We start from the raw sequence: 14,842 nt of genomic DNA on the forward strand, positions 1-14,842 counted from the left end.
ATTCCTTTTTGTGTTAATTTCCCACAGTTTTATTGTTACTTCTTCTTGACAAATTTACACTTCCAAAAATGTAACTCATTAGTTGAGTGAAATTACAACACCCATAGTGTTATTTGACACATAAAAGTGAACTTTTTGCATTTTAAAGTGTTATCTACTTTCACCTATCAGTGTTATTTTTTAACACTTAATAGTGTTATTTCCTTTCATTTTTTTGGTATGAATTTCTCACAGTTTTATTGTCACTTTTGTTATTTTCATTCCTTTTTGTGTTAATTTCCCACAGTTTTACTGTTACTTCTGACAAGTTTGTATTTTCCAACCCAAATGGAGACAGTGGGACTCGAACCCGTACCTGCTCTGGATCGGGAACCAAATGGATCCTGGGCTTCCATTGTGCGCCCCACATAGGGTAAAAGTGTGAATGTGATGATTTTAGACAGACAGCAACAACTTCAACATGATTTGTATAGCCGTCACTTTGGAGTAAAGCATGCGTCGCGCGCGCGCGCGCGCGCGCGCGCCACGCCGCTTTTTACGCGCGTTTGCGTTCCATCCGCGATGCGCGCGTCTGCTTCGCCACATCTTGATTAGGACACCGGGGGTGGGGCGACCGCGCTCCGTCCCGGTAAGGGGAGGAGAGAACAGGCGGCAGAGGCGGTACTTTCTCCGCGCTTGGTTTGGCGGCGCCGGAGAGTGTGCGGGGACCAGGGCTGGAGAGACCTGCCGGGGGGAGGAAGCATCATCAAGATACCTGCAGTCCAGTCCAGCGCGGAGCCAGCCTCGCCTGCCTGGCAGACCTGCTGCGCCGTGCGCTCTTTTTTTTTTGGGGGAGTGGGGGGGTGGGACTGCACCACATTCCTGTGAACTATAACTGCTTCGAATGGCATGTGGCTTGTAACTTTACTTCTGCTGTATTCTTTGCAAGAAGGTAGGCAATGGGAATGGATTCTGTCTCTTAAGTGTCTACTCCGCACGCTGCATCTTTTCCGCGCATGCTGAAGTTAATGATCACTTTGATAAATGAGGCTGATCTGCGTTGACGAAACACAACAAAACGCATTGAATTTTGGGGAGAGGCTGGTAACTTTTCTTGGTGTTGCACGGCTGCTCGGGTGCCTCTTGCAGGTTTTCGGGTGACGTTGATTTGCTCGACGATATGAAGTCCAGAGGGTGCGAGAAGCAAGTTAAGAACACAAAAATCAATATGCACTTGGTTTGGAGGAGTGCGTAAAATGACCAAATGGAGTGAAAAAAAAAAGAAGCGCATCTCGTTCATTTGGATGTCAAAAGACAAGGTCCATTTGCATTTTTTTTTGCTTGGTGAATACGAGAGGGTATCGTCAATATGGAGGCTGTGAATAAGCAGGGGCAGGATAAGCATCACCCGGATGGCGCACGGTTTGATTGTCCACCCCTGCTCCGCTGTGCCCTCACTTTGGGGGTGTTTACGCACGAGCGTCCAATTGACCTTAAAGGCCTAATGTTTTTTTTTGTTTGCTTGTTTGTACTTTTAATTTCAATCTTATCTCTCTGGGGGGAAAAATGGGAGAAAAAGGTGGAGTGCTCCTTGAGCAATTATTTTCAACATTAAAACGTCATCTGAACAGTTTTCAATAAGTACAAAATGGTGCGTAAAAGCCCCGATTGTGTGTGCGCGTCCATGCATGCAGCAACAGCGTAGGGTCATGGCGATTTGATGGGGAGATGTGTGAGCTATAGGAGAATTAAAGAATTTTGTGAGATAATATGCTCAGAAAGACACTTTTAAGGTGATGCTTTGTTAACATTGTATTTTATTGATTAACAAGCGAACAGGAGGAGTGCGTGCATGCAGATGCAGTCGTTATCTGCCCTGCACTAATTATTCATCCTCCATTTTCTGTGGCTCCAGATTCCACTGATTGGCTTCGCTCTGAATGCTGCAGATGGGAGATTCATGCTTTTTGCTCGTCTTTAAAAACAAAAAAAATGTCATTTTGAAGCGATCGAGGCCTCCGGAGGCGTGTATAAGCTCGTGGAAAAAGGAGCCACATGTTAAATGCTTTTGTTTTTAAACGCTCGCCTCGTATTTGAATACATTGAATTTCGGATTGGCATTCGGGAAAAAAAAATAAAAATAAAATTGTTGTTTGCAGTCTAAATGGGCGCAGAAAGCGTGTTTTGTGGTTAAGGTTCTCATGGCCTTGGCAGTGCCCTCTGCCACGCAGGCTGCGGAGTTGTTTGTTTCTCTTTATTGGATTACAAGGTGTGTTTGGATCATACACATTGTACATCAGCCCCGTCCCGTGACTGGCCGAGATGTACATCGTGCGTGTGTGTGTGTGTGTGTGTGTGTGTGTGTGTGTGCGGAGCAAGGCTGGGGGCGTCAAACAGCCACCGGAGCGGAAAGGGTGCCTGAGATGGGAGAGATGAAGATAACGCAGTGGGAAACAAACTTCCATGTCAGTTGTTGTTTTTTTCCAGCGCCATGTTCCACTCATTTTGCACGATTCCACACCCTGCAGCATCACAGGTGCATTATGTGCGCGTGTGGTTCCTGTTTGATTAACTTATTAATGAGGAGCAAATGCAGATCTATGAATGCATGCATCAGTACTGCATGCGTATTTTTTTTTGTTGTTGCTGGGCCGCGCCTATAGAAGAATGGCACACACACTTTCTGCTTGCCTCTAAATCTCCTTTTTAAATAATATACATTCAATATTTATTTTTGATCTCATCCACATTCATAAACGTTTAAGGTGATCTTAAAAAAAAAGAAGCCTATTTAGACACGCTTGCATGCGTTCGGGCCTGGAAGGCCACACTATAAGCCTCAATTTTATATTTAAGATGTTAAAGTGCACTTACAATAAAAAATTGTGCGCTGTGGATTCTGAGGCCGCCTATATAAACAACACTTTGGAATAAAAATGGCCTGCTGTGACTAGATGGAGGTGTGTGCGTGTGTCTGTGTATATGGGGTAAGCTGCTCTTTGTAATTATTTAATCAATTGACAAGACTCAGTAGACCTTGTGAATGATTAACTGTTTTATAATAATCATTTCCGCACATTCCTTTTTAGTCTACATTTATAAGACAATTAAAACTTATTTATATCACTTCTGCTGCAATGTATCATCATCGCCCATCTAGTTCCCCTATTCGTGCATGCGGATTCAAAGTGGACCTGCGGTGTTTTCCACGCATGCGTGTTCACATGCGGAGTTGGAAAACACTTAATTGGAGATGAGTCACGTCGTGTTGGCTCGCCTCTTGACAACGGACCCTTTCTCGTGCCGCACTGTTGCAACTCTATTGGTTTTCAACGTATACAATAACAAACGTTACTATTACTAGATTGGAAAATAATTCGTGCCGTGACACGTTAAATTACTTATGAGGTCACACGAGAACATGACAAAGGCCCATTGTATAACTCCTGCAGATGTCAGCTTCCACTCGGGGGGAGAGAGAGAGGGGGGGGAGAGAGAGAGAGAGAGAAAGGGGGTGAGAGAGAGGGGGAGAGAGAGAGAGGGGGGCGAGAGAGAGAGGGGGGCGAGAGAGAGAGGGGGAGAGAGAGGGGGGAGAGAGAGAGAGAGAGAGGGAGGAGAGAGAGAGAGCGGGAGAGAGAGAGAGCGGGGGAGAGAGAGAGTGGGGGAGAGATAGAGTGGGGGAGAGAGAGAGAGGGGGGAGAGAGAGTGTGGGAGAGAGAGAGAGAGGGGGGAAGAGAGAGAGAGGGGGAGAGAGAGAGTGGGGGAGAGATAGAGTGGGGGAGAGAGAGAGAGGGGGGAGAGAGAGTGTGGGAGAGAGAGAGAGAGGGGGGAAGAGAGAGAGAGGGGGAGAGAGGGGGGAAGAGAGAGAGAGAGGGGGGAGAGGGGGAGAGAGAGAGAGGGGGCAAGAGAGGGAGAGAGGGGGAGAGGGGGAGGGAGGGAGGGAGAGAGAGGGAGAGAGAGAGAGAGAGGGAGAGAAAGAGGGAGAGAGAGAGAGAGAGAGGGGGAGAGAGAGAGAGAGACAAAGGAAAACAAAAACAAAAAAGCTCTAGTGGACGTGTCACTCTCAGGTTAACTCATCACTCAGTCGTCTCAGCTTTCTTGGTCAAGTGTTGGCTGGCTGCGTTTGGCAGCTGAATGGTGTCGAAAACGCACGCGCTGTCCAGCTGACCGTGCCAACCCGTCTCATACTCAGTCTGAACATTTTGTTTGTCTTGAAACAAAATGAGCACAAACTGAGACTGATTTCAGGCAACACACAATCAGATGATAGTGAATTTGGTTAATTTAGCACGTGGGGTTAATCAAACCTGAGACAAATTGCTGTGGCATAACCGGCATTGCTGTGCGTCACTATGACTAAATTATTGTGAGGCAAAATGAATGACAAATCTTTTCCACACATGAAAACATTATTGAAATGTAACATCGGGCTTTATCTTCATGACATAACACTGGGCGGATGCGGGTTAGGCTAGATGTTTTTTGTGCTGCACCGCTGTGGGAGTGGTCACATCCGACTTCAATTGTGGCTTCTTTCATTTCCGTGCTGCCCTGTGGGAAGTTAAAAAATGCAAAACAATGATTCTGAGGGTGTGATTCCTACTGTTCTCATATTTATGAATGAAATACGTTGCATTAGACCTGCTGTCTATTCTGCGCTACCGTAAGACATGATCCAGTTAAGCGTAGGTTTTATATCGACTTCCTGCCCACCAAAATGTCACTCCGCCAAGATCTATTTGGCAATGGAATTTCGGAACTTCTGAATAATCTAAGTGGGCCAATCACAAAAAGGAGTCATGCTATTATCACCAATTTCCCACGCACTTAGCATGAGTTAAACCAACGGCAACGTGGCTTTCATGCACCTGCTAGCATCGCCAAAATGATCAGAGTGATAGATTTTTTTCTGCAATTTATGAACATGCTTCTTCCGCTAACACTTCCAATTCCATCACTTCAAACTTGATTTGATGCTTGAGGTGCTTTCCCAAATCCATGACAAAAAAAATCAGAGCAAACTAAACTTTTTAAAAATAATTTTGCACCTGTTGCCAATTACGGCACAATTTTAGTAGGTCATGTGCAACCCTACTCCCCGAAACATATCTTACTTTATCATCCACCATTTATTGTGACCACAAGCGTGCGTGTGACGTAGTATCGGTCAAAACGTGTGACGTATATCCGGTCTTGTAGTCGCTTATTCCCAAAACCTGTTTCCATCGCCAAAATACGCATTTTCCTATTTTCGATACGCTTCAAAAACAACCCCCTCTAGGCGTAATTTTTTTTTTGGGGGGGGGTGGGGGTGGATTTTGAACCTTTTTTTTGTTTAATTTCTGGCGTTTCCATTTAGTTTCTTTAAATAATTAAAATAGGTGGATGGAAACCATGAAGATCTTCATGATGTCAGGCAGTCCAAACCACCCGGTCTCGGTCGGCTGCCCTGCTTGTTTTCACCCACAAGTGTAACAGGTTGCATCCTTTTCCTCTGGAGATTGACACATCTTGACAAACATCTAACAATCACGCCACCTCTTTGTGTTTTCCCGTTCCGCTCACCGGGAAGCGATTTATGGCCGCATCTCTGACAGCGCTCTGGGGGAATAATAATAATAAAAAATAGAATATACGCCTCTACAAATCTGACATTCTTCAGCGGCAGAAATCATCCTTTTGAAGTGGGAGTTGTGAATTTTTTAAATGCTGAACTGGCTGCCTAATGTTTTACTGACACTGCATAAAGTGTTTACAGGGGTTGTTTACCACCCTCTGCATGTGTGTGTGTGTGTGTGTGTGTGTGTGTGTCTGCGTCTAATAAATCTCGCCATGAAGGGAAATGGCACATTGTGAGATATGATTTCCAGCATTGCCAACCAACCCTAATATATATCTATATCTGCAGCTATTGTGTTGTCAATGAGCACCTCCTCCACCCTTTTCGAACATTTTTTTTTTTTTTGCGGGATGACTTAAATGCATGATCTATTATTTAGCTCGCATGCTTTTTGTGTGCATTTAATTATTGTTACATGCTTCACCACAAAAGGAAACTGACTTTCCTGTGTGTGAATATGCGCATTCAAAATGTTTTTTCTCGTACTTGTGTACATTTGAAGGCAATCCAAAGTGAGCAGGAGGGATTTCTTGCACAGTTTCCCAACGCACGTGATGAATCTCACTCTATATGTGCATGTGTGTGTGTGCGTGAATGCATGCAGATGAGACAGAAAAAAAAAGGCTGCATTATGCATAACGGCTCACCATAGGCAATATCCTTGCTTCTCCAGCATACATATTCATAGTCCATTTTCATAACCACTGCAAAAACAGAGGGGGGGGAAAGTGCAAATATATTTGAACTCACAGTGAACAAATGGAGAAAAAGTAGAGTAAGGGTTAAAAAATGGTGTCCCAGCGGGTTCCTCACCTCTAACGAGCCTGACCTTCTTTATTGTAATCATGGCATCCATGCTTGAAGAAAACAATCAAAATACAGTTCGTGAGTGTTCCTCCTTTTAACGGGGGAGGTGTGATGGAAGTCCACGGGCAATGGAAGGACACGTGAGGTCAAGTGTGAAACAGTAGTATGATTATCGTCCTTAGGATCAAAATATGGAAAATGTGACCTTAAACCTGAAAAGCAGTCAAAAAAACACTGCAAACTTTCTATACCCTATCGTTACTACAGGGAGTATCGAATTTTCGCGTAAGTCGGATTTCACCATTTAAGTCGCCATTTACATCAAAATACTTTGTATAAAAAACAAAAAGACATTAAAAAAATAAAAATAAATAAGAGGCCCTACTTAGTGTTACTGCTTAGAGGTGGATGGAAAAGCCAAAGATACTCCCGGTCACAAACATAGACAAGTGCTAGCGCTACCAGCTAAGCAGAAACACTGGGGACAAAATGGCGGATGAGGGACAAAATGGCGGATGAAGGACAAAATGGCGGCGGAGGCGCGGCCGTCGTAAAGTCGAAATGTCGTAGGTCGAGTGTGTTGTAACTCGAGGACTCCCTGTAATGAGTCAAGAAGGCTAGCAAGGGTTAAACTATTTCCAATTTTTGTAGTCGATGCTAAGGTGATGATAGTTGAGTTGATTTTAAATAACGCCGGGCGACAAACATTTCGGTGGCAAGAAAGTATTGAAGGCTGAATCTGAAAATGATATTGTCTTTCTCAATTGGCTCTATCTTTTTTTTTTTAATAGATATTCTATATATTTTGTCATTTTCAGACTCAGCAGACCAAAATTAGCCAGACCATTAAAATATTGTTGCCACTAAAATGTTTTTTTTTGTTGGCCAGTGTAATCAATGACGTCATTGATATTTTTTAAAGTAGTTGGCAAACCGCTGTGCTAGATATAAGCTCGCTTACTCACTCTCCCGTTGTCCCGGGTTTGCACAGGCCCAACCCCTGAATCGTTCATCCAATCACATTCAGACACTTCCGTTCATCCGTTATCATTAGGACACCTTCGCTGCCTTGCAGACAGTCAGAAATTTGAAAACTCTAACACCATTACCTGTAACACACCCGTTGGGACGCTACCTGCTAAAGTTTATGATAATGTTATGAATGAAAAAAATGTATTGTAGCAAACATGGAGTTGTTCGATCCAGGGTAAGAAACCCTGGTCCTCGAGAACCACTGGTCCTGCCTGTTTTCCATGTCTCCCTCCACCAGAACACCTGATTCGATGAACAGGATTGTTATCAGGCTTCGACGAAGCTGTGAGCTGATCATTTGAGTCAGCTGTGTTGGAGGAGGGAGACATCGAAAACAGGCAGGACAGTGCCTCTCGTGGACCAGGGTTTCCTGCCCCTGGGTTAGATGGATTGTTGCTAGAATTTTATAAGACCTGACAGTGTGTGTAACCGTGAAGATGTGATTTGTGATTGGATGAGTGAGTCAGGGGGCGGGGCCAGCGAAAGGAAGAAGAAGATCGTGAATGTGTCTGATGGATGAAGGCTGGCAGTTGAGCGAAACTCCATGTTTTTTTTCCCGGCAACTTGTAATCTTCATTTTCACAAAAAAGATATTACAAATCGACCACAACTTGTCTTTGTTAACACTATAGTTTATTGTTTGTCTTTTTTTTTACTGTAATAGGAAGGCATTTGGTTAATTCCCTGACAGCTGATATCACAATTTATGATGCTGCATCAAACTCATCGTGCTTTAAAAAAAAAAAAAAAAAATATATCTGTAGATAGAAGTAACCATGCTTCCGATCCACAGACTAGAGGCACTGCTGCCAAGAGTTCGATTCTATTTCAATTTTATCCGATTTGATTGACTTCAATTAAATCCAATATCGATTAATTATGGCACATGAATTATTCTTAAATTTCTAATTGTACATGATACAAATTCCTTAAATATTAAATTCCAAAGCAAATTTTGCGGAGATAGTAACTGGTCAAATGATGTAGTTTATTAAAAGTATTTTCTTACATTTATGAAAGACCTGACTTATTGTACTTTAAGACAATTGAAAACCTTTTTTAATTTATGTTTACAATTATTGAATTAGATAATGACAATATTTTCATCTCATCCTTACTGATATCAATGTTTGCGTAACACTTAGTGATTATTATAATACGTTACTTTCATTAAATTCATGTGAACAGTAAATTTCAAGAAAACAGTAAGATACAAAAAACGGCCTTTAAGATTCTATTTTTTTAAGAATTTATGGGAAAAGGAGATACAGACGCTCCCCACCTTACGAACGAGTTACGTTCCGGACGATCGTTCGTAAGGTGAATTTGTTCGTAAGTTGCTTCAGTGCTATATTTTGTATTATAATTTATGTTTAAAGCCTATATAAGTATATTGAAGGTTTATATAAGTATGTTTAAGGCTTGTACAAGTAACCTGCATTGGTTTGTACTGAAAAAAACTTTTAATAAAATGGAGAGAATACGTACAGTAGGGACACACACACAGTATGTACATGTACGTAATAAGATAAATAAAATGAAGTTTAACTTACTTTTGGAAGATGTACTCGATGCTTAAGGAGATGATGGAGGAGGAGGAAGAGGAGGATTTTATATCATGAGAGATTCTTCGTCGTCGCTGGAATCGGCTTCAAAAGTTATTTCCTGCTTCATGGGGACCGGCGTTTTCTTCCTCCTCCTCCTCGCCACGTTGCTCAGCCTCCAATGAGCTCTCACAGCGCCAAGCGTCGGTATTAGCGGCGGAAAGAAGCACTACGCGCAATACAAAATCGAACTTACAGCATTTCTTTCCGAACATTTTTCGACATACTGTACGCGCAGAAATGTTCGTATGTACCGTTGTTCGCAACTCGAATGTTCGTAAGTAGGGGAGCGTCTGTATATAAAATAATCGATTAATTGTTTTATGAATCAATATCGGGTTTGAAAAAGACAATTGATTCAATATCGATTATTCGATTTTTTAAAACCCAGCCCTACTGGCGATGATCCACTAAGCTATAACTGTCACTATAGAGGCGACTAGTTGCTTTAACCCCTTTGGCTTTTGGTTCCCACTGAATAAAAACATTTCAATCTTACTAAATCAGGATTGGTGTAAATGGCGGACGCCGGATACAACCTGGCAGTGAATGTTGATAGTTATCTGGTTTGTTGTCTATCGAAGGTGAATAATCGCACTGGCCGTGGGAAGCTGAGTATATCACACTAGAGACACATGAGTCACTGTCGCACCCCTTGATGAGAAAAGCATAGAGGAGTGTTGGCTTCATGTCTGACCCAAACTCCAATCCGCCATTCTGTTTTTATTTGATGTTTTTGAAAGTTGACTGCGAGGAGGCACGTGGTTTATGTTATCATTATGTTGGCACTTTCCCTGGAGGCCGTAATCTGCGGAGGCCTCCTTTCCGTGTGTGAACTCACTGACCTGGATTCATAGCGTAGGACAAAGTGATTAGCTTTGCCCATCATAAGCTGTTGCTTTGTGGAGGTTTTTGCCCTTCGCTTAAGCGTCCCGCTTTTCTATTTTGGGCTATTTTGGACGACATCACCGGATGGTTTATGGTTTGTTTAGATTTGAGCAGATTAAAGCGTTTGAAAGCATATCATGCCTAAGTGCAGCGGCTGGACAAATCTGAGGGAGTTTATCCGGTTTGAAAAATGAATTACAGGCTTCATAGCCGGGTTAAATCGTTTTTCTCATTATAAAATTTAGGGAGAAGCAGGTCACGGGGGTCATCTCTTAAAAGTTGCCACATTTGATTCTTCTAATGCCCAAATGGTTTTGTAAAATAGTTATGTTGTTTTAAAAATATTGCTATGTTTCTTGAAATGTTATTTAAAGTTCATTTGAGTACTCATAGTTCGAGGTTGAGGGTTCGAATCCGGGCTCTGGTCTTCCTGTGAGGAGTAAAAACTGCCCATACTGATGAGTTAATTAAAGCTGCCAAAAAATGGGTTACCAGGTTATAAGGTTAGCAATGGTTAAAACATTTTTTTTTTTACTGCCAATATTTTGAATGTTACATTAAATTTACTTTAATTTGAGTACTCAACACAACTGTCAAAAGTGGTGACCAGCTTCAGCTCCGCAGATCCCAAAACCAATCTTCACCTCAATCTGCTGTGTCAAAAATAATTAACCCAACTTTGGGGAAAAGTAACCCAATCTGCGCACAAAAAGAAAAAAAAGTCAATGAAACGGGCTGGGCTGTGTCTTCCTCAACCACAAGTGCCTTGGAGTGCTCTCCGTGGTGCTGAAATTGCAGATGAGCTGTACTGCTAATTTCAGTGGGTGGCGACTGGCGAAGGAACGATGACGTTGGCCCTCGCACCCGTACGCACGTTTGCCGTCTCACTCATTGCAAATTACAGCCCTACACATGAACTCTTCAATATTTACACATCCCAACACCTTTACAAGTAAGGGCCTCATCCCAACAAGTCTCATCAACCATATCCCGTTCCGCTTGACACCTGCGCATGCGTGGGGAGGTTGGACCCCGGGGCCTCTGGTGATTACTGACTGGATAGATTCTGTGTGTGGCAAATGTGTAAAAGGAGATTATGTGGGTTTAGCACTCTGCGTCTGGCATGCAAATTTATCACTAACGATAGAATGGCGGGAAAGTACGAGCAGTAGATTTGTGAATGGATTTAATCATAATGTTGGGACTTCATTTATTAAAACAAAGACCGATTTGGTTTTGGGACTTGAGCCATATTGAGTATAAAAAAAAAAAATCGACCAACTTTTCCCACGTGTTCGAAAGATTTTACTATGCTGCTCGTTAGATTTTTGATTCCACCTGGAGACCTTGTGTCACCTTATCAGCTCCTTCCAACCACTCGTGTCCAAGTTGTCTCGTCAGTTGTATTTAGTTGCCTGTTTTCTTTCGGCCTTCGTCGGTTCATGTTTCCCCAAGTCTTGTCATGTTTCCTATTATGGTGGCTGGTGAGTTTATTCCCAATTTTGGGTTGGTATTTAGAATTCAGTTTTTTAATTATTATTATTATTTTTTTTTACATTTGTTTGTGTAGTATTTTCAATTATTCCAAAGTGCTTTTGTTTTCAGTTTTTCCTTTTAGTTATTTAAATATTTTTTGAATTTACTCCTGTTCCCTCCCTGGTCTCCACATTCCACAATGCAAACCTTTAAAAGTAACAGTTTTACTTCTCCCCTCAAAATAAATATTAAAAACAACAACAACAAAAACATATTCAGTTGAACTCTTCAGGTTTTAAGTCACACATTAAAATTTTATTTTTTTTTTTATCTTGATCTAATTTTTTTTTTTATATCACAAGAACTTGACATTTGAACAGGGGGGTGTAGACTTTTAACTCATTCACTGCCATTGACGCTATACACGTAAAAAAAAAAACCCATTTGAACTATTTCTATTAGTTTAACATTTTTTTCCACTTTTGCTAACAAAAGTATGAAAACCTAGATTTTTTTTTATTGTACATTCAGAACAGATTTGGGATTAATCGTTAGTTAACTAGTGAAGTCATGTGATTAATTACAATAAAAAAATGTTAATTAAAAAAATATATAAAAATAAGGCGCGTCCGACGGTTAAGATTTGTAATCGTAATTAATCGCATGACTACAATGGTTGACTCACGATTAATTACAATTTTTATATCTGTTATAAATGTACAATACCATTTTTTTCTAGGTTTACATAAAAATGAAATGAAATGGAAAAAAAAGAATAGAAATAGTTCACATGAATTTTTGACGTCTATAGTCGTCAATGGCAGTGAATGAGTTAATATCCAATGTACGCATCTGAAGAGTCAGTCATCATAAAACATATTGACATTGGTTCTTTAATGCATACAGGAGATGATGGAAAATCTTCTTAAAGTGTCGATACGTCACAACTGTCATAAAATGGAAATACAAGGTTTTCATCAAATAGTGACAGTCAGATGTGTGGAACATATGTCTCTCGTACCAAAACCATTCATCCTCGTTCTCGCTATCAAGATCTTCAGCCTTTCACTTAATCACTGGTTATTAATGACACCCTTTGAGGGTGACGAGCTTTTCGAAATTAGCACCTAAATGACATGATATAGAGTCTTTCAATCTCCATTGACGCGTTTCAGCCGGCACCCTATTCTCTCCCGAGACATTGAGAATTAAAGAGATAGTGCTAATCCAGGCATTGTTGTCACAATCCAGGAAAAAGAGATTCATTTAATTCAGTATCATGGTCTGAGGGGAGAGAATTTGCTGGCTCCGGGGAGGGGGGGGGCTCCCGGCATCTTGTTCTGGCCCCCAGCCAAGCTTAGCTCAGCATCTGCTTGGCATCCAAGGCACCCCCACCTTACTTGCGAGGTTTGGGGCCAGTTTTCAAGAAGCGGATTTCCTAAGTGGACACCTAATATTTTGGATATTTAACTCTTTGACTGCCAATAACGTTTAGTAAAATCCTATGGAGGAGTGCCAAAGACGTTAAAAGACGTTTTTTTTTTTCAAATCAGAGGTGGAACTAACCATTTTCTATTGTTGATTACTCAAAAACGGAATAAGGTAGAAACAAACTTTCTTTTCTGATGAAAGATGAGAGTCCAATCTTTCATTTGGTAGTATGTGTGTTTCCATAGTCCAAACACATAAATTTCTGTGGACCTTGAAAGATCAGTCAAAAATGCTTAAATCGGCTGGCACCCCCCGGCATCCCTTTTCTGAAAACGTCTGGCAGTCAAAGAGTTAAAGAAATGCATAAGGAGATAAATGAAGGCAATTTGGCGCAAAGGTGGCCCTAGATGCCGGTGAACATGATATCTATTATATATGTCCTGAAAAGTACGTGTTAGGTCGAATCTATTTTTAAGGCTTGTTCTGTGATAGCACTTTATTGTGTATTTAATATTCAATGTATCCCAGTCGCACTTTATGCTTTGCCATCGTTGAATTTCCGCTGGGGGATTGAGGAATGTATTCACAACTTCAAAATGGCCCTTGTGGGTGAAGATCAAATATTAAGTAAATAAATAAATAAATGAAAAAATAGCCCCTCTGCATGCAGAGTGGTCAATCCAACAATATCTTTGTCATTGTTGAAGAATTTGAACAGACTTCATTCAAAAATCCGGCCAGGATTAATTTCAGTTTTGAATACTAGCAAGACAAAAGTCATTTTATTGTCTGCAAGCTTTGCTTGAAACATGCAACAAGCAATATGACCAAGCCCTCTCCTGTGTTTTTATCCTGGTATAATGTTTGCTGAACATAAAATGCCAAGTGAGTTGAAAAGGTCACACCAGCAAAATAACAAGTCGCCATTGGGAATACTTTTAAACCTACTGTCAAAATGAAGATGAACACAAGAGAATAAATTGTGCACTGTGAGCAGGTATTGCTAAATATTTGCAGCTCTTTTGTGGTTTGTTCTCTGAATGCTGTGCACGTTTCAACGACATTATCGTTCCCATCCTAAGTGGAAGTGTGGTAGTGACATTAGTACTGTGCGCTATCTGTTCCACCTCACTTTGCAGTGATGCACAATTTACATTTACTAACCTATATTGAGAAAAAGTGATTCCTACAAACGAAAATTTCAATATCATACAATGCAATCCATACAAACTACAACCACACAAAAAACCTCTCTGACAGTGTTAAAATCAAATCTTTTTTCATGATTTTTGGCAATCAGTCCGAAATTGCTTAATCCCTGCAAACTCGTAATGCGCGTGTCCCTTTCTGTCGTCCAAACAGTCAACAGTGAGGATGTTGTCTCTACGCGGCTGTACTTTGTGAACGCCTCCCTGCAGCGGGTGACCTTCTCCAGCTCCGTGGGGGTGTCCCTGCCCTGCCCTGCGGGCGGCGCCCCCCATGCCGTCCTGCGATGGTACCTGGCCGCCGGAGACGACATTTACGACGTGCCCCACATCCGCCACGTGCACGCCAACGGCACCCTCCAGCTCTACCCCTTCTCGCCCTCCGCCTATAACAGCATCATCCACGACAACGAGTACTTTTGCACCGCCGAGAACCAGGCGGGAAAAATCCGCAGCCCCAGCATTCACATCAAATCAGGTAAGGCTGGAAACTATGAATAATGACATCGATCGTCATTTGAATGCCTTTTAAGGAGTTAAAGCTGCTTAAGGCAGAAAATTGTATTTCAAATCGCTACTGCCACCTGTGGTCAAAAAATGAAACTACACAAACCCTTTTTCACATACTCAGTGCACACATGATGTCCCATCCGCAGACATTGGGCGGGAAATTCAAACCCAAACTGAAAACTTGCAGAATAAAAATTATTATTTTTATTTTTTTTAAGTAAAAAAAAAAAAAAAAAAAATAAATAAATATATATATATATATATATATATATATATATATATATATATAT

General features: G+C 41.5%; 1 protein-coding gene across 3 annotated transcripts in view; it reads left to right on the plus strand.

Annotated features, from left to right (window-relative positions):
* The first annotated feature begins 619 nt into the window (after positions 1-619).
* dscaml1 (Down syndrome cell adhesion molecule like 1) overlaps positions 620-14,842 on the plus strand; it is a 124,747-nt gene continuing 110,524 nt past the window's right edge. For all 3 annotated transcript variants that reach the window (XR_013294212.1, XM_077566385.1, XM_077566386.1), the window contains exons 1-2: positions 620-931; positions 14,200-14,520. Coding sequence is in view for 2 of the 3 variants with exons in the window: in XM_077566385.1 (XP_077422511.1) it covers positions 889-931; positions 14,200-14,520 (364 nt within the window). In the remaining variant the exon portion in view is untranslated. The remainder of the gene's footprint in view (positions 932-14,199; positions 14,521-14,842) is intronic.

Source organism: Vanacampus margaritifer, chromosome 5 (genome assembly GCF_051991255.1).
Source record: "Vanacampus margaritifer isolate UIUO_Vmar chromosome 5, RoL_Vmar_1.0, whole genome shotgun sequence".
NCBI lineage: Eukaryota > Metazoa > Chordata > Actinopteri > Syngnathiformes > Syngnathidae > Vanacampus > Vanacampus margaritifer.